This window comes from Pectinophora gossypiella, chromosome 14 (assembly GCF_024362695.1).
Source record: "Pectinophora gossypiella chromosome 14, ilPecGoss1.1, whole genome shotgun sequence".
Lineage (NCBI taxonomy): Eukaryota > Metazoa > Arthropoda > Insecta > Lepidoptera > Gelechiidae > Pectinophora > Pectinophora gossypiella.
Window position 1 is genome coordinate 1,735,938 of NC_065417.1, and position 19,276 is coordinate 1,755,213.

The window sequence follows — 19,276 nt, forward strand, 5'->3', positions numbered from 1 at the left end:
ATTGTTGAAAAGTGGAGTCAGGCAATATTGATGTCGGAAATATGTTTTTACCGATATAGCAACAGCAACAGGAACCGGAGAGGAAATATGATTGGCCACCTGATACGACACGATTCGTTGTTTTAAGTTTACGCGGTTATTATCATAATTAAAGCACATAATAACGGGTTCTTACCGCGTTTAATATCGGGAGTCTCATATCCCCATTTAAACGCGGTAAGAACCCGTTATTATGTGCTTTAATTACGACACGATTCATTTATGACAAAAATCATAGAAGGAAAAATTGAAGGGAAGAGGAACATTTATGAAACAAATAGAAGAGAAGGTGCAGGTCGTGTCGTATCAGGAGGTGAATGATTTGGCGGGAAGAAGAGAGGAATGGCGATTACTCCACCGACAAGAGCGCAGCTCTCCAATAATGAGAGAGAGAGAGCTATTACCCGTGCTTGGAGAGACTCACAAAGAGAAAATTCTGACTTGGACGGGACTGGAATCCGCTGCTGTTGTCTTGCTTCTTGGCTAGGAGGAGGACCCGGTGGCGTAATGGTTACCACACTCGTCCTGGCTTGAGGAGAGCTGCGGATTTAAGTCCTGCCCGAATCAGATAGTTTCCGATTTAAATTTTCTCTTATTAATTGGGTAACGGCAAATGTACAATAAGTCAGGTGAAAAAAAAAAAAACTACGTATGTCAAAGATAATGATGATTTGATTGTGTGAATGATGGAATTCTTCTAAGGCAGTCGTTTCTGTAAATAACCAGATCCTGTGACAAAGGGATAGCGGATAGGGAGATCATGATTACATATCGATAACATTAATTTATTTTAATTAAGTAGTTCATGATTCATATGGAATGCCATCAATATTAAACAGATATAGTTAACCGCAACCAAATCCATTAAAAAAATAAATAAAAAATAAAAATAAAAATAAAAATCTTTTATTTCAGACTAATAGTGCCCATTTTTTTGTTAGTAACAATGTAACTTACAAACTATGTTAGTACACAACAATGATGTAGCGTGGGAATTTTATAATAATAATTAGCCCATCCCTCGGTCTACCCGTTTAACGTGCAGATCCAGGAACCGGCCAAAAACATCAGAGTCCATTCTCGCCTCTATCATATTTAGGATTCCATTGGTGCTGCCCCGCATTCGCTGCAACACCGATGTGGTCTTTTTGCGCATAATTGTATAAAAACAATCGACATTTGCGTTGGCAAACATACCTGATGCGCTGCAAAAACGTGGAAGCCTCAACAGAACCCTAAACATGTTATTATACTGTATTCGCAGAGCGTTGTACGATTTTTGTGTAAAACTGGCCCATAAACCACTCGTGTAGAAACTCTGACAAAATGCTTTGAAAAGCGTTATTTTAACATCAGCCGTACAACGAGTGAATCTATGTACCAGTATTAAAAACATAATTACCATATCATGGTACACCAATAATTATGATGAAGCAACGAAATAATGGTCCTACAATAATTTTAACATTAAAATTAGTAGCGAAATAATAAATACACGGTCACACATGGGCGGATAAAATGAATTTATAAAAAATTAGCACTTTAGTTTTCAGTTAATATTATATGGCGCTCCCTTAAGGTGAGTACTGACCGGTGTTACGAGGCGTATTGTACCATTCGCAGCGAGCATGATATGTTACGTCATGTGCTTAAAATCAGTGTTGGTGCTCGCTATGAGCGCCTTATTTCCCTGTACTGACAGCACGAATGCTCGCTGTGTAACATTTTACATTACGCGTCGTAACACTAGCCAGTACCCACCTTTACATTTCTTCTATTGCGGTGCCCTTACTGGGTGTCATATTAGGCTTGTAGTAATTAATAGTCATAGTCATTTATTGATAATAATAATTACACGTCACAGATATTACAAAATTCAATTACATTAAAATATATTATCAATTATGAATTGAATTGTTGCAGATCCTCTAAAAAATGCGACCATTTTACCAAATATACCAGAATTTTTTGAGTAATGCTCGGAATTCAGGAAATGATTTGGTTTTAGATGAATTGCTAAAGTGGCCATTTTAGCCCCCCAGGTCGTCAAAATTATAGAATGCCTGCTCGATAAGCCATTTTTTAAGTCTTTAATTTAAATATGGTGCAAAGTTCTTTGCTATGTACTTATATTATGGTTTATACTGTAATGTTGCAAATGTCTATATAAATAAATAAATTATAACAACTGTAATAAATACCATGTGACTTGAAAAATAAATAAACAAATGACGAAATGTGATTGGGATATTTCATATCGAGAACATTGTTGAATGTCCCCATGTAGTTCATAAATTCACGCCTCGTTCAAAAATTAAAAAAAAACTGTCAGAGGAGGTTACGATCCTGACAAACTACATACTCGCCGGTTCACCCTTGATATCTACCCCACGCCCAATAGTCCAGCCAACTGTATTAAAGAAAAGTGCAGTTAAGGTAAATTAATAACTCGGGCAAGTAAGGTACCAGGATTCGCCCCGGCGCTCCCCGATTGAGTAGCAAGCCGGTGAACCACAGAACCACATTGACTAATTGCAAACTCGATCAGTATAATAAACAGCCAGGGCTTACCTATAACGTATAGGTGAATCGGAATGTACAACAATATCACTGAATGCGCCATTTACTCGCTCAATGCTAACTCTTTGACGAAGACAAATGATCGACACGTAATCAGTCGCATACACACAGGGATTGACGTTTGAACAACTTGATAATGTTGGTGTGTGTGAGAGAGAGGGAAAGATTTTATCATAATACTTTTATGAGGTGCCGACGCAAAGTCGTTTTTTCTTGATGTGGCTTATTTTAGATTTGCCGCAGATGGCATTAACTACTTAGCCGGACAAATGGGGAGCGCTGAAGGCTCTCACCCTGTACAACGTTTAAGACAACAGGCCTGAGGGTGCCCATTTGGGCGCGAAACTCGTCTGAGAGCAAAAACATTTGAAAAATTTAATCGGCCCTAGTGGGTCAATAGCGATAAGCGCTGATTGAGGGAAATCATCGACCACGCCGCCGGTGAGGTCGATATCGGGGTCCACGCAAAGTCGCTGACTAACAATATAAGCTTGAATTGAACTTAATTGACTATATTTATGAAATTTGGCATGTCCATACTTCAAAGAACTCGGAGATTTTTAAAGAAACGCCAAATTCGAAGGGTGCGGGAATTTTTGAACGTGTGTTCTGGGAAAAGCCAGGATGTGCTCTCGGAAGCACGGAATCATCTTATTTTTTCGGACATCAAACAAAGGACAGTCTTAAAAAGTGATTTCCACAATTTCCCCATCGGGGATCGAACCCGGACCTCCAGATCGTGAGCCCAGTGCTCTAACCACGGAGGCTGTCATGTCCAAAACGTATTTTATCGTAATAAAAATACATAAAACTACTTCGTTCACCATTCTCCCTAGCAGTGTGTATCAAGCAAACCGCAGATAAAGCGAGCTTAATTTGAGCCGAACAATTTTGAACATAGAACGAATGGAAGCCAAAACAATCGATCGATTTGGCTTCCGTGCGGTCTGTGACTTCAACAATACTACGTCACTGATTGTTTTTTGTTTATTTTATTCTTTTGGGTAGTAGTAGTCACTGCTAGCCGAGTTGGAGATATATGATATTATTATAATAGGCTAGTGGCCTCCTGCAGACACCGCCTAATTTTATTTTAAGTTATATCCGTCATTTTCATATCCGTCGAAAAGGAAAGGGACGGATGATTCACAGCTCTTAATTTTAGGAAGAATGAGTAAATTAATGGATAACCCCGGCGAATCAAAAGGTACGTCGCTGGTATGCAAACCGTTTGACGTGCTGTCTACTTAACTGTGTCGGGTTATTGACGGATGTAAAACTTTTAGACGGTTGGTTTAGATTTGTGCTTAAAATTGACGTGTGTTCCATAAATTTTATGCTTGTCGATTACCCGTCCCTTTCCTTTTCGGCGGATAAGAAAATGACAGATATAACTTAAACTAAAATTAGTTGGTATTTACAGGAATTAGGACCAGTTTCGTACTAGTCAAATCAGTTACTATTTACTAAACGTCAAAACACGAAATTACTATGGAATTTGTATGAAAAATCACACTGGCATGATAGAATAATGTGATAATAAATATTCAGATTCAGATTCTTTATTTGCATTGAACATAGGTACATAAAAATAAATAAATGATGATGAGGCCGCCCATTTCTACTGTTACTAAATGTTTGTATGTTTTGTTTGCGTGTAATAAAGAATATTCGATTTGACTTGATTTGATCATTTTGAATAAATAATAACCCTCTGAAATTTGATTCATTTACACATTGTGCTAGTTAGCTTTGAAAGTCATTTATAATTTAAGGTGAGTGTGAAACTATAAATAGGTATGTATGTATTATATTGTCTATTATTTATGTAAGAACCACATCTTAAGCAATAAATGATTAACATACATAACATAAACAGATTATATACGTCCCACTGCTGGGCACAGGCCTCCCCTCAATCAACCGGAGGTATGGAGCATACTCCACCACGCTGCTCCAATGCGGGTTGGTGGAGGTGTTTTTACGGCTAATAGCCAGGACCAACAGCTTAACGTGCCTTCCGAAGCATTCAAGCGATTCAAGCCTGAAAAGTCCTAACCAAACAAAGGACAGTCTCACAAAGTGATTTCGACAATGTTTCCATCGGGAACCGAACTGGGACCTCCAGATCGTGAGCCTAACGCTCTAACCACTAGGCCACGGAGGCTGTAAAATAAATTATTATTCTGTTCTATTCTTTGACATTAGCTTAAACATCTATATATATTTTTTTAAATTGAATAATTTTTGTTTCATACAATTACACTACTACTCTCAAACTTTGTTTAAAATTAAAATATACATTTCGCGGAATTCATGTATTTTTACATAGCGACACCTTTGCAATTCCATTCCATTACGATTAACCATTTCATTCGCCCAAAAACCTCTATTTACACTGCGTTTGTGGCCATTTTCATTTGAGTTGTTGTCCGATAAATTTTCGGCGAGACCGCACTCTACAACAGATACAACGCACCACACAGTAGCACTTCAAAATTTTGCGGCAGAATTGAATTTTGTATAGAATCACGTGCTTCAGTGTACATATTTGTGTTGATAACTGTATTAATTTTCCGCTTGGGAATTGAAACAGATGAAAAAGTGGATATCTATAGTTTGTTTTATTATTTACATGTCTTTGGTTCCCGGGGGCGTATTTCCTGTATTTTGTGGCTTTTTCGATGGGACCAGGGTTATACGCTCAGGGTGGGGTGACCGGGGAGAGGGGGAATCAAGTTGCAAACGAAAATGCCTTTTTTTAAAGAACGTCTAGGGCCCTGTGCCGAGGTTTTTCTTGCAGCTTCTTTTCCCCGGCTATACGGGTTGTGAGAAGCTGCAGTAGTTTTAGGCGGATGTTATGTAAAAATTGAGGATTCAAAGTGTAACTATTATACCTACTGAATAAAGATATTTTTGAATTTGAATGACAATCGATATTTATTTTTGACGTGACTTATTGCAGATTAGCCGCATTAACTACTTGGCCGGACAAATGGGGAGTACAGAGAGCTCTCGCCACTGACATTTCACCTTATGACAATTCCACACATTTTTATCACTGTCACTGTTGATTGTCATAATCAGTGAATGTGGTCCAGTGGTTTGAATCCCGGTGAGTATATAATCAAAAAAGATACTTTGTGATCCGTAGTTTGGTTAGTATATTACCCGCTGATTACCCGAATGTCCAAAAGTAAGATGATCCGAGCTTCGGAATGCACGTTAAACAGTCGGTCTCGGCTATTATTTATCTATGACGGTTTGTACTCGTTTTTTGTAGTTTATCTTTCAACTACTCTACATGAATTTAATAAATGAATTTAATAATTTGCAATTTTTGTGAGCTTTTTTAATTTATATTTAAAAAAAATGAATGTGTGTGTGGTGGAGTATGCTCCATACCCCCTCCGGTTGATTGAGTGGAGGCCTGTAACATATATAGCTGTTTGTGTTATTTTTTTTATACTTAAAAACCTAATAAATTAATAAAAAGTTGTAAAGGTCTGTAATTGAACACTTCAACTATTTCACAAAACACCGGATGCACGACTATTCGGCAAACAAACTAAAATTGTTTAATATTGTTAGTTTTGCTCTTAATACTCTAAAACAACGCTTACTGTACAAACGCAACATTTGCATTGTATTTCAACGTACTTTGAGTACAGTAATTGCGTACTAGTTTTGAAAGTACTTGTACTAAAACACTCGTAGCACTACGGCGTAGTTCCCGCTACGGCGTAGCAGTTTGCTACAAAGTGTGAACTTGTGCACACGAGAATATCCTATTGTTCAATTTTTACGAAGTTCCGAATATGTTTTTATATTTTAAATAACAGATAATAATATTTTGGGTATTAAATTTGACTCTAATATACATTAAATGGGCTCAATTTATGATATTTCTTGCTGAATTGTAATTAATATTAATAATAATAATTGGTTGTTAAAATTTATCCGAATATGTTTTCAGCTAACCATAATTACCACGATCACCGCAATCACGATCTGGAGGTCCGGGTTCGATTCTCGATGGAGGCATCGTCTATAGACATTTTTTATGACACTTTTGTTTGGGTAAGAAATCACAGATTGAATATGATTGAATCACCTGATTCTCCGAATAGGTAAGAAGATTCCGTGTTTCTTCACAATAAACGAATTGAAAATCAACCTTATTTGTTCTGCAACAAATAACATAAATCTGATTATAACTTCATACAAAACTGAAAATCGTATTCTGACAGCGGGATTCTCTTAAAATGCATAAATGGTTTTGTCATAATTTTAATTATCATAATCCTTTTTGCATAACGTTTTTTAACGTTTTGTACTTTCCCATAATAACATCTAGGAATACTGTTTTGTTAGGTATAACTTATTTTTGGACTAATATTTGTTGGTATAAATTTGATTCGCATATAAATAGGTATCCATAATTCTTTTTTCTTTTTTTTTTCTTGGACACTGACACAGAAGGACAGAGAGAGACTCGAGGCCTTTGAAATGTGGTGTTGGAGGAGGATGGAAAGAATAAGTTGGACAGAAAGGGTTACAAATGAGGAAGTGCTAGTAAGAGTAAGGGAAAAGAGACAAATACTGAGAATTATTGAGGACAGAAGAGGCAAGATGATTGGACACCTAATAAGACACGACGAATTCATTAAAAACATCATAGAAGGAAAGCTAGAAGGAAAGAGAGGAAGGGGAAGACCAAGAAGAGCTTACATGGAACAGATTAAAGAAAAGGTTAACGTCGTGTCTTATAGGGAAGTCAAGGAATTGGCCTTTGATAGACTGGAATGGAAAATGCTACACCGACAAGAGCGTGGCTCTTAAATTGATGATGATGAATTCTTTTTGAGAATAATAAATAGTGTTTTGTCATAATTTTTACAAGGCATAACATTAGGTTAGGGTGCGGCGGGGGTGGCCCTTGAGCCACCCCTAAGCCGCCAGCATGTTTATCTTACACACGAAAAGTATACCGAATGATGACCAACAGCATGAAATAGTGGCAAAAAATATAAAAAATCACAATCATGAATCAAATGCAGCCAAGGAAAAAGTAAGTATCGAAAATGTTCAAAGTTGCGTCAAAACTTTTCTTATTCAGAGTATAGTTTTTATGCTTATAATAATTATGCTTATATATCATTATTGCCATTAGTTATTATGCTTATAGTAGTTATGACTTTCAAAATTATGCTTAAAAAGTTATGACAAATTAATACTATGCGAAACTAATAATAGGACAAGTAACAGTATGCCATGGTAAATTATTACATACAATTTTATGAGTAAAAATAGAGAACCTCTGACAGCGCGTACGATTCCGAAGAATCCTGATGTGCTTTCAGCTTTAGTAGTATATAATTATACCGGGTGAATTTCTGGCCACTTTACAAAATGAAACATGTGAATCTTTGGCAAAAATTATAGCCACGTTGTTTTTTTTTCCATGTGACTTAGAACAAAAAATCTAGAAACAGTGTTACAAAGTTGTCTCAAAAATGTTCACTACGGACATGCACGAACACTCGAACTTGAAAAAATATTTCAAAAAAGTTCCAAAGTATTTTACTCATAATCTGGATCTTTTTTGTGGACTGATAAAAAAATACCCCGTAAACTAAAGCAAAGGCTTTATGACCAGATACGTCTTTATGACTAGATATAGTATATAGTCGTAAATCTTTTACGATATAGATAGTGTAAACTATCACCAGTTTAAGATTCTGCGACATAGTTCGCGGCAATCCAAGTGACAAATGGCACACAAAATCCAACTTTGGATAACACTAACGACTTCGTAGTATGACATATTGCTCGGCTGCGAACTCGCGAAGTTTGTAAAGCCGGGCATTTAGATTTTAAACGAATTCCTTTGATATATTACGTTTGTATCCGAATTTTCCGATCCCAAATGGTGCTAAGAGTCGAGGTGAAATATTACCAATCCGCTTTTTTGATTTCATTAAAAGGTGTAGCTTTTAGTTTGGGTGGCAGTGTAAAAATGGCTTTTACATGCTGCTTCTTTTTGCAACGACGGCAGGCACACGTTAGATAGCTGCGCAACAGCTTTACTAAACCAGCTATTAAGAAATATTCTTCTTCTATCGTGTGGGTTGTGAGGTGGATTACCAACCTCATCAACCGTGGTGTCAGGGTTTCTATTGAGCCACCAAATGTCCCTTATAATTCATTAAGGCCCCTTAAGATACATATGTAAGTATCGATTCAGTCGCGATCGTAGCTGTTTCCTGTACTTTAGAATTTTAATGCGGAACATTCTCGAAAAAAATAACAGATGGCACTGTCTGATTTGCCATCGTTTAACGTTTTAATTTCATGGATAACAGACGTATCTTTTATCTTTGTTTTTATATACATCATCATCAATTTAAGAGCCACGCTCTTGTCGGTGTAGCATTTTCCATTCCAGTCTATCAAAGGCCAATTCCTTGACTTCCCTATAAGACACGACGTTAACCTTTTCTTTAATCTGTTCCATGTAAGCTCTTCTTGGTCTTCCCCTTCCTCTCTTTCCACTTTCTTTTTGTTTTTATATACATACATACATAAACTCACGCCTATTTCCCACCGGGACACACTTCTCTTGCTTCCTCCACATTCATCAATCGCTTCATACACTCACGCCGGTTCAGAGATCTTTGTTTTCGGGTATAAATATTGACTTTTAATGAGATTACACCCAAGCACAACATATCTTCCAACCATTTTATTATTCGGATCAAAATAAAGAGAAGGGATATACGTAGAAACGTAATCGTATACGTATCTGATCCAAATACCAAGCAACAATTATTTTTATAAATTATGCCTCGGCTATTAGATTATATTTTTGAATAATGATGTACCCCAAGCAATGAGGTACTTATAAATAAATCTGAACAATGCCATCTATATTTCTTTTTGGATAACGTAGCCTGGAAAGTCCCTCATTAATAATATGATAAATTAATTAATAAATACTAATTTATTAATAATTATAATTATGATTAATTAATTAATCATTATTTATTGTTTATTTAATAAATAATTTATAATAAATAATAATATGATTAATAAATAAGTATACGTAAATTTAATTCGGCACGGATTTTAAACCTGGTATTTCCTTATTATATTTTGTCTTCCTTTTGTAATAAGGTAGTGTTTGACAATTCGTCAGGTGAGGTGAGCGAACTCCGAAATAATCCAGATAAAAGGTAAGCAAGGAAAGAAGATATTTTAGATTATGTTGCGTGTGGGTTGTGTGTGTTGTGTGGGTGTAGAATGAAGATTAAAGATAAGTCTAATGTGTAAAATACACAGAAATTGCTACTTGCTATTCCATTATCATTTTATATAAAATATATGGAAGCAACTTGCTTAAAATACTCTGAAGTATGTGATTTACCTACATACACAGTAACGTTTGGAAAAACACACCCACACTAAACAGTTATACGTCTCCTTAATTTATTATAAAATATTCTGTTTTGTTTGGTAGATAGGTATACAGGGTGTTAATAATGAAAACTTTGAGGGATGATTCAGGCCATGATTCTGAGTTGATATCAAGTGGAATTTTCCGTGGAAAAAGTATGGTAGTGAAAATAATTTAAGAAAAGACACTAACATATAATACATATATTAAATAAATAATTTGATTTTGATAATTTTTCCGACAGGAACTTGTATGGATACCTGTATGTACTTAGACGGGGTGTAAGTGACGTTATAACGATGACAGGGATGATTCAGCTCATAATTCTGAGTACATATCAAGTGGACTTTTCCATCGCAAAAGTATAGAATTGAAAATAATTTCCCTCTCAGTATTCGTCACTAACACCCTGTATATATGTATAATATGTAAGTTATAATATCATTTTATTCTACGTACAGTCATGAGCAATATAATGTACCCACTTTAGGACTCTGTCGCACTAACAAATTTGATATTTAGTGAGACTTACAGTACAATTTGTCAAAAAAGTTAATGTGACATGCGACCAAAGTGTATACATATTAATGATCGTGACCGTACCCCCTCCGGTTGATTGAGGGGAGGCCTGTGCCCAGTGGGACGTATATAGGCTGTTTATGTATAATATACGTATGATATATTAAGTAAGGATGTTTTCATTATTGCAAGTATGTACGTAGTTGAGTTTGGTATGTGGCTCACGATAGGTCTCCCATAACACCAGCGCCGCGGCCCGTGCTAAGCATGTGTCACTGCATTATGCTGAGGGAGATCTTTTTTTTTTATTTTGGACACCCTCCACAATGTGTATGTTTAGGTGATTGATATATTTTTAATTATGTTTGTCTTATTGTTTTATAAGTAAACTTAAGTTTGTTAATGTGGCGTCGTAAGTAGTTTGGAGAATGCTACACCGACAAGAGCGTGGCTCTTGAATTAGTGTTGAATGTGGCGTCCAATATGAAAATAAATGATTTTCTTTCTTTTTTCTTTCTGGTGTTGGCAGACGTAAATGGTCATATTAGCGCAACGCTTGCATCTATAGTTGTGTACTTAGAACCTAAGTCAGCGTTTACTTAGGTACTTAAATTAAGGCAAAGAATGCCACTGTCGATATAACTTAGAGCATTTATTTTAATTAACACTAAAACTTGCCTACGAGCAGAGAATCATACTTGATTTATGCTTTCATTCACAACAGCATCACATCTTAGGCTGTTGTGTGTGGGAGCACGAATTAAATATGATTTTTATCAGTTTTAGTCAGTCTTGATCGATGGGGCTGGCATAACAAAGTTTTTAAAAGCCCTTGTAAATAAAAGTCTAAAAAAAAAAACGCTAAAACTTACCTAAAAACAACACTAGCTTCCTCACTCTCTAAGTGCACTGCATCCGTGATAGACCACTGCATCACAACTGTCCGTCTACCCTCCAGGGGGCCACTCACGATCCGCGATGGCGAAAACCGTCGCCTATACCTCAAACTCTTCGCAATACGTCTATACACTGATCTCTCTCCCCTATTATAACTACGATACTTCGGCCTAAAGTAAAATCCCTCATAACTATCTACACTCTTTGTCCTGTAACCGTTTACTAACGTTCGAAAATCACTTTCGAAATTCGAATCTTCGTTTGTGTAGCTGTCAAACGCTTCTGATTGGCTGTTGTAGCTGTCAGTTTCGAATTTGGATTCTTGTTTGTGTTTTTTTAAATGCTTCGAGCGTTCTGCGTTGTGCTTTGGTATGAAGTAAGGTACAGTTTGCTCGTCTCTGCAGGGGCGTTCGGCGTAACTGGTTGGTGTGAAGTTGCCGCGAATGAACGTTCCTATGACTGAGTATAGCACGTAGTCCCTCAGTGTTGGATCGTCGAACTGCAGGTGAACTGTAAAGGAAGAAAAAGTGTTATGTTAGTATTCATAAGGTAAAAGTATTATATTTAATTATTAAGTATTAATGATTAGTATTGGTCACTACGGCGGTCAAAATCCTTGGCCGCCGAGCACCACACACCCAAAGCCTCGACGGCAAAAGAGACAACACCTTGGGTCCGCGTTAAGTTCCCATATTACAAGTGTTAGGGACATCGCAACGAATACTGAAGGGGATGATTCAGGCCATGTTTCTGAGCTCAAGTAGATATTTATGGAATTTTCTCTATTTTTTTTAATTATTTTCTCGATCTCTCGAATTATTTTTTCGACGGGAAATTCCACTTGATATCAACTCAGAATCATGGTCTGAATCATCCGTCAAAGTTTTCGTTACGATGTCACAAACACCCTGTATAGGTATCTCTTTTACTCCCAATCCGGTTAGTAAGAGATAACCCAAATAAAATGTACACAATCAACAAACAACCCAGCAATACGTCAAAATGGGTTCTAACCACAAATATGTCACAATTCCTCGCTATTCTATACACAACCGTACCGGAAAGTGTGTCTCTAAAAATGTCCAGCGAAAAGACCAATTTCCTCGATGTACGGTGACAATGCAACTTCAAGGACAGGACTCGTGATTTGTCAATGTCATGAGGTTTTCTGGGTCGATGTTGAAGGCTGTGGGCAGGGCCGTATGCGGAATGGGGGGCGAATATCGAAGGTTAGTAGGTACTGAGGAGTTAAAATGGCCACATCGAAGCAATTCATCTAAGAGAGCAATTTAGCTATTTGACATTTGTCTGCATTGCGCACTTACTTTTATATGCGCAAATGTCAAATTGCAATATTGCTTTTTCAGATGAATTGCTTCGACGTGGCCATTTTAACCCTCCAGATCTTCTTCTATCCTGTGGGTTGTGAGATGGATTACCAACCCCATCAACCCTGGTGTCAGGGTTACTATTGAGCCGCTAAAGCCATGACATGGCTCATGTAACGACTACTAACTTACATCAGTAATTAGCAGCCGGGACCCACGGCTTAACGTGCCTTACGAAGCATGGATCATCTTTCTTTCGGACAATCAGGTGATAAGCCTGTAATGGCATATAATCAAACTAGGGATCACAAAGTGATTTTCGTGAAGTGTCCCCACCGAGATTTGAACCCGGGACCTCCAACGCTCAACGCTCAAACCACTGCACCACGGAGGCCGACTACTGATACTAGTACTAGGCGGTACTGGTACTGGGCGGATATTCTATTAATTAATAAATAAATTAAATATATTTTTATATTGTTTACACCTAAGTTTCATATGTCTCATTATATTATTGTTTATATTGACGGCGCAATGGCGCTTCTGCACTGTAAAGTCGTGAAATGTATAATATAATAAATAAATAAGCGCATCGTCTAATTGATATTAGGCATAAAGATCAGAAGGCATAATGTAACAGTAAGTCAGGGTGCGGCGGGGGTGGCCCTTGGGCCACCCCTAGACCGCCAGCATGTTTATCTTACACACGAAAAGTATACTGAACGATGACCAACAGCATGAAATAGTGGCAAAAAATATAAAAAATCACAATCATGAACCAAATGCAGCCAGGGAAAAAGTATCCAAAATGTTCAAAGTTGTGCCAAAACTTTTCTTATTCGGAGTATAGTTTTTATATTTATAATAATTATACTTATATATAATTATGATCATTAATTATCATGCTTATAGTAGTTGTGGTTTTCAAAATTATGCTTAAAAAGTCATGACAAATTAAATACTATGCGTAACTAATAATAGAACAAGTAACAGTATGCCATGTGAAATTATTAAATATAATTTTATGAGTACAACAGAGAACCCAACATACTTATTTGTCCAAATTTTTCCCGTACCATGACTACTGAAACCACCCGTTAAAAACGCAACGCCAGCGAGGGTGACAATGATGACAAACCGATGTTGGAACATGTCCCGATTTCCTCAGAATAGAAATGACTAGTGATGAGCTGTCGTTCCCGTGACCCAAATGTTCAATTTGTCCCGATTTCTAGTCCTGATTTATGATAATAATACAGGAAGTAAAATAGAATAGATATGTGTTATGCCTTACGAGCATGTGGTTGCTCTGAACTGTCTTATTACGAGGGCGGCAAGGTCTATATTCGTGTACCAAATAATTTAATAAATAAAAGATTTTTAAAAATCTGGCTTAAATATGCTGAAAAGAAGAATAAAGAACAATTATTATTTTTGCCTGGTTGCCTGGCAGAAATTTCTGTTTAGCAATAAGGCCGCCTATTGTGCTTATGTTTTTATTCGTATGTTTATGTCCCTTGTATATGTCGTTGTGCAATAAAGTACTATTAAGTTTATTGATTGCCGCTGGATGCGGGCAGCGCAGGACCGATCGTCGTGGAGATCCTTGCGGGAGGCCTATGCCCAGCAGTGGGCGTCATACGGCTGATGATGATGAAGTTTATTGATTGATTGAATTATTATGTATCCGAGTAATGAGAAAATAGGTTATAATCTGGACAGAACCATCTATATTCTTTTTGGACAACGTAGCCTGGAATGTTCCTCATACATACATACATACATACATAAACTCACGCCCGTAATCCCAAATGGGGTGGGCAGAGCCACAAGTAATCAAAGACAACTTGCAGCCACTGTTGATACGAAGTCCTAAGATGGATATGATGAACCTTATGGTGATAAGGGATCAGCCTATCGCCCATAACATTACGATAGCCCATACCATAACGTTAGAGGACACAATCCCTCTGTCGGTTTTTACGACATGCCGGGGAAGACAAGCAGCTGAACGTGTTCTATGTTTTTTATTTGCTCCCAGAACAGCATAGAAGGTGACAAAGGTGGTGGGATGTTCCTCATAACACCTGGAAAACTATTTTTAACAGGTCGACACGTGTTTAATAAGGTAAATAAACAAATATTTTAGCTTTCCCTTTAAAAATAATTTACTATCTATAAAGGGAGTGAATCTTCAAAAGTAATTACGCTCTCTAATTTAAGCACTGGCAGAATACAACACCATTAAATTATCAAATAACGTAATCAGAAGGGACAAAGGGAAGTTTATGCTATCGCAATGGGAACATTTATTCCAAAAATTGGTATTAATTAATAAAAGCAGTCTTTTTAACGTGAAACACGAGATTCTGTTAATTCTAAATTCGAATTCAAATAATTAAATTCTGAAAATTTCATGTTTACCAACCCCATCAACCCTGGTGTCAGGGTTATTACTGAGCCGTCATAGGCCCCTGACATGACTCATGTAACGACTACGTACTTACATCAGTAAGTAATAACCGGGACCAACGGCTTAACGTGCCTTCCGAAGCACGGATCTTTTTACTTTTTGGACAATCAGGTGATCAGCCTGTAATGTCCTAACCAAACTAGGGATCATAAAGTGATTTTTGTGATTTGTTCTCACCGGGATTCGAACCCGGGACCTCCATCCGGAGGAGCACAACGCTCAACCACTGAAGTCACTGATGGTTGTTAAATATATTTTAATATTTAAGCACTTTAAAACCATGCAATTGTAAACAATGTGTATGAAACGACTGATGAATGTGGAGGAAGCAAGAGAAGTGTGTCAGGATCGAAGCAAATGGAATTACATAATCTTTGCTGAACCCGGTGCGAAATTTGCTTGAGTTTATGTATGTATGTATGTTGAAACAATTGTTATTCATAAATTAATGTGGTGCAGAGCTCTTCAGCAATTTATACAAGTAGAACACCTCACTGGGACACCATTGTGACGGCACTACGGTTGCGCCACCACTAAAAATTATGCAGTTTTATAAAGGACAAGGGTTTTATGTGCTATCGATACGAATATACTATCGAAATAGTAATATAAATAAAATAGTATTGAAATACTATCGTTAGTGTGACTATTGCAAGGAAGTATCGATCTTTTTTATAGTCACATGTTAAACTATCGATAGTTTGCATAGTACTTGCCGCAGAATAGAAGAAAGAGTTTGGAAAGGCCCTAACGCGCATTCTGTATGAGAACCGCTGTCGTCGGTTCAACCCCACTCTCTTTCACTACTACACCTATGCGATAGCTCTACTGCTATTCGAATTCTATAGCCACTTTACCGGAAATGTACATTTTATGTGATTGGCTGCAATTTTAAAATTACTTTTCGTAAGACACTACATACAAAAGTATTTACTGATAAATAGCCGATCATACACACGGTTCATTTAAATTTGCATGCTACGACATCCTGTCATTGGCGAATAAATTTGTACATGTATAAGCAAACACACACACACACTGTTGGATATCTGAATAAATAAATAAATCTGTCTTTATTAACATTAGAGGTATAATAGTTACAATGTTAATAAAATATATAACATAGTAAAATTAGTAAATAAATACTTAGGTTTTCAACTTTTCTGCGATAAGGAGAAATATCCTTGCATGATAGTCGATTTTTGCCCTGCAAGTTATAATGCACAAAAAAACCTATGGTCTGTTCTTATCAAACGGAAAATGCATCGAAGGTATCATCCGTTGCACTAACGTATCATCGGTTGTCTGTGAACGGTCGAGTGCTTTTTTATTCATTTATCTGCTTTCAAATCAAATATACTTTATTGCACAGAACTAAAATTTCAACAATCAGACATAACACATGAATACAGTACAATTTGGGCGGCCTTATTGCTCTAGAGCAATCAAAAGCAGCAATGCTTTCGCGTTACGCGACTGATAATACGCGACGGTATTGTCCACCAGAAATGAAAGAACCCTTAACACTTTCAAGGACAGAACGTCTAATGACGTTTCGATTCTAAGGTGTCATACTATCTATTATGTATGAACCATCAACGACCCATGGTCTCTGCCCGTGAAAGGGTTAATATACTATCATAGAACAATATAGAAGGGAAGCTACAAAGAAAGAGAGGAAGAGGAAGAACAGGAAGAGCTTACATGGAACAGATTAAAGAGAAGGCGAACGTCGTGTCTTCTAAGGAGATGAAGGAATTGTTCTTTGATAGACAAGAATGGATAATGCTACACCGACAAGAGCGTGGCTCTTAACCCTTTCACGGACAGAGATCATGGGCCATTGATGGTTCATAACAGGTAATATGACACCTTGGAATCGGAACTTCATTAGACGTTCTGCCCTTGAAAGTGTTAAATTAGTGATGTGTGTTGAAGAATGAACTATTTGCTCCATACTTGTATCAAAACCAAACTCTTTCTTCTATCCCGTGGTGGGTGCAACACAGAAAGCTTTTTGTAACGATAGCATGAATTCTCTTATCAATTGTCTGTATTTCCAACCGATAAATTGTTATAAATTAAATAAGCTATCTAATTTACACGTGTTTTACCTTCCGACGAAGCATTTTCGAATCGTGAGGCAAAACACGTGTTAATAAATACTTTTGATTGTGGTTTTCTTCAATTTGTGTAAATAATCATTACAGAAGATGAAATTTCCACAAGAATAATCATCAATTTCATCTCGAAGTAACTAATCACTTGTTTTATCGCTTAAACTCTGAGGGTTTAAGCTATATTTACATTATAAAATAAACCTCAGGATATTCCGCCTGCCAAGCAGAAGGTTTAAGCTGAAGATTACAATTTTCGACCTTAGAGTTCCCGTGTTTACTGTGCAAACAGACAAATTGTACCTTAACATTTCAAGTCGAAATTGTGTAGCATTTATGAGATTGGTTTTTACGTAAAGGATGAAATTGGTTTATAGGAAGAATGTTATTAGGACATTATTATTACAACAAGCAGTATTTATCTATGTAACAGCTAATTGGAAAGTGCCTTTTCCCCAGAGCTTCTTCCTCGTTTGTGAATTTGTAACCCTGTGCTTTTAAAGCCAGAGTGAAGAGGCACCTTCTGGGCGAGCTCGCTTCATCTTAGGCCTCGTCAATGCCTTCGGGGAAGTCTGGGGCCAAGAGCAAACCCATCAACGGAAAAAAAGAAAAAGGCAGCAATTAGTACAGGCAGTAAGCGAGAGAGAAAAGTGTATGAAAGTCCATGATGCCCGCTTATGATGCTCTTAATTTTTTGACAACCATGTCAAAAGAAAAATTGTTGTTACTAGAGGGTGGCGGCGACGTAGCGTGACTGAAAAGAAATAAAAAATAGAACAATAAATGAAAAAAAAAAATACGAACTCGCGCGCGACTAGCCATAATTGTTGTAGCTATGCAGGATAAAGTGGAGATCTGAATAAAGGTGGAATTAGACGAAAAATCGACAAAAAAGTTAAAAAAAATACTGGTCGGAATATTCACGCCTATAGGCAATTAAAGTTTTTATATTTAATTTTGACTAAAACCTCGATTTCTTCTAACGTTTTAGGTCGATCATGGTGAATTAAAAATAATATTAATAAAAAAAAATAAAAATAGCTATCATGACATTTAACTGAACTGTTTGTAAAAGAGACCATTCCTTTTTTTTTTTTTTTCAAAAATCTCTAAAGTTACTCAAAATGATGCCTCTATAAGCTTGTAATTTGATTTTAATAATTTTATACCGTACTAGCTTTTAAATAACCAAAAAAACATGCTTGGATGGTACGAGCTTTGAAAATGTAGTCTCTGCTTACCCCGTTGGGACGCAGGCATGCGTTTAATTTAGTCAGGCGTGAGTTTAGATATGTGTGTATGTATATGTACACACCGCCGTCTTCAACTAGGCTGGGGCCCTCGGGCACACAAGAATTTGGGGCCCTTTTTGAAAGTAAAGAAAGCGAATTGGAAAGTAAAAAAGAAAAACACTTACAAAGAAAAAAATTCAATGTTAATGTTATGTTTATTTAAATGTTAATTTTTAAATGTAAAAATGTACCCGAGTGACCGCGACTTTTCCAAAAAACAAAAAAACCTATGCTGTATTTGTCTGGGAAAAGTCGCAGTCATCGATAATATAATGGTGTCGTAAGTATATGATATGCCTTAAATCTAACCTTCTGATAAGATTCCTGGTTTGTGAAAAAAGTGTAATGTGCCCGACAAAAATGTTTTGAGAATAAATGTGTAAGGGAAATTGTGGATCCTTCGTGGCCCCCCGAGAATGGGGGCCCTGGGCACGGGCCCCGTGTGCCCTTATGGTGAAGACGGCATACATAATGTGTACATAACATGGTGTTCTCTTTGCTTCTAGACAAGTAGAGTCCAACCAGATGCCACATTTCCACGCCGCCCAAGCAACAATGTCACAATGACAAATGAC

At 36.9% G+C, this 19,276-nt stretch overlaps 2 protein-coding genes across 2 annotated transcripts in view; one reads left to right on the plus strand and one right to left on the minus strand.

The window, feature by feature from the left end:
- LOC126372447 (N-acetylneuraminate 9-O-acetyltransferase) overlaps window positions 1–19,276 on the plus strand; it is a 397,639-nt gene that overhangs the window by 204,562 nt on the left and 173,801 nt on the right. The gene's annotated exons all lie outside the window — the stretch shown is intronic.
- Window positions 1–19,276, minus strand: part of LOC126372647 (uncharacterized) — a 302,389-nt gene that overhangs the window by 183,110 nt on the left and 100,003 nt on the right. The window contains exons 2-3 of the mRNA XM_050018495.1: window positions 11,806–12,001; window positions 11,467–11,673 (exon numbers count right to left, since the gene is read on the minus strand). Coding sequence (XP_049874452.1) covers window positions 11,467–11,673; window positions 11,806–12,001 — 403 coding nt within the window. The remainder of the gene's footprint in view (window positions 1–11,466; window positions 11,674–11,805; window positions 12,002–19,276) is intronic.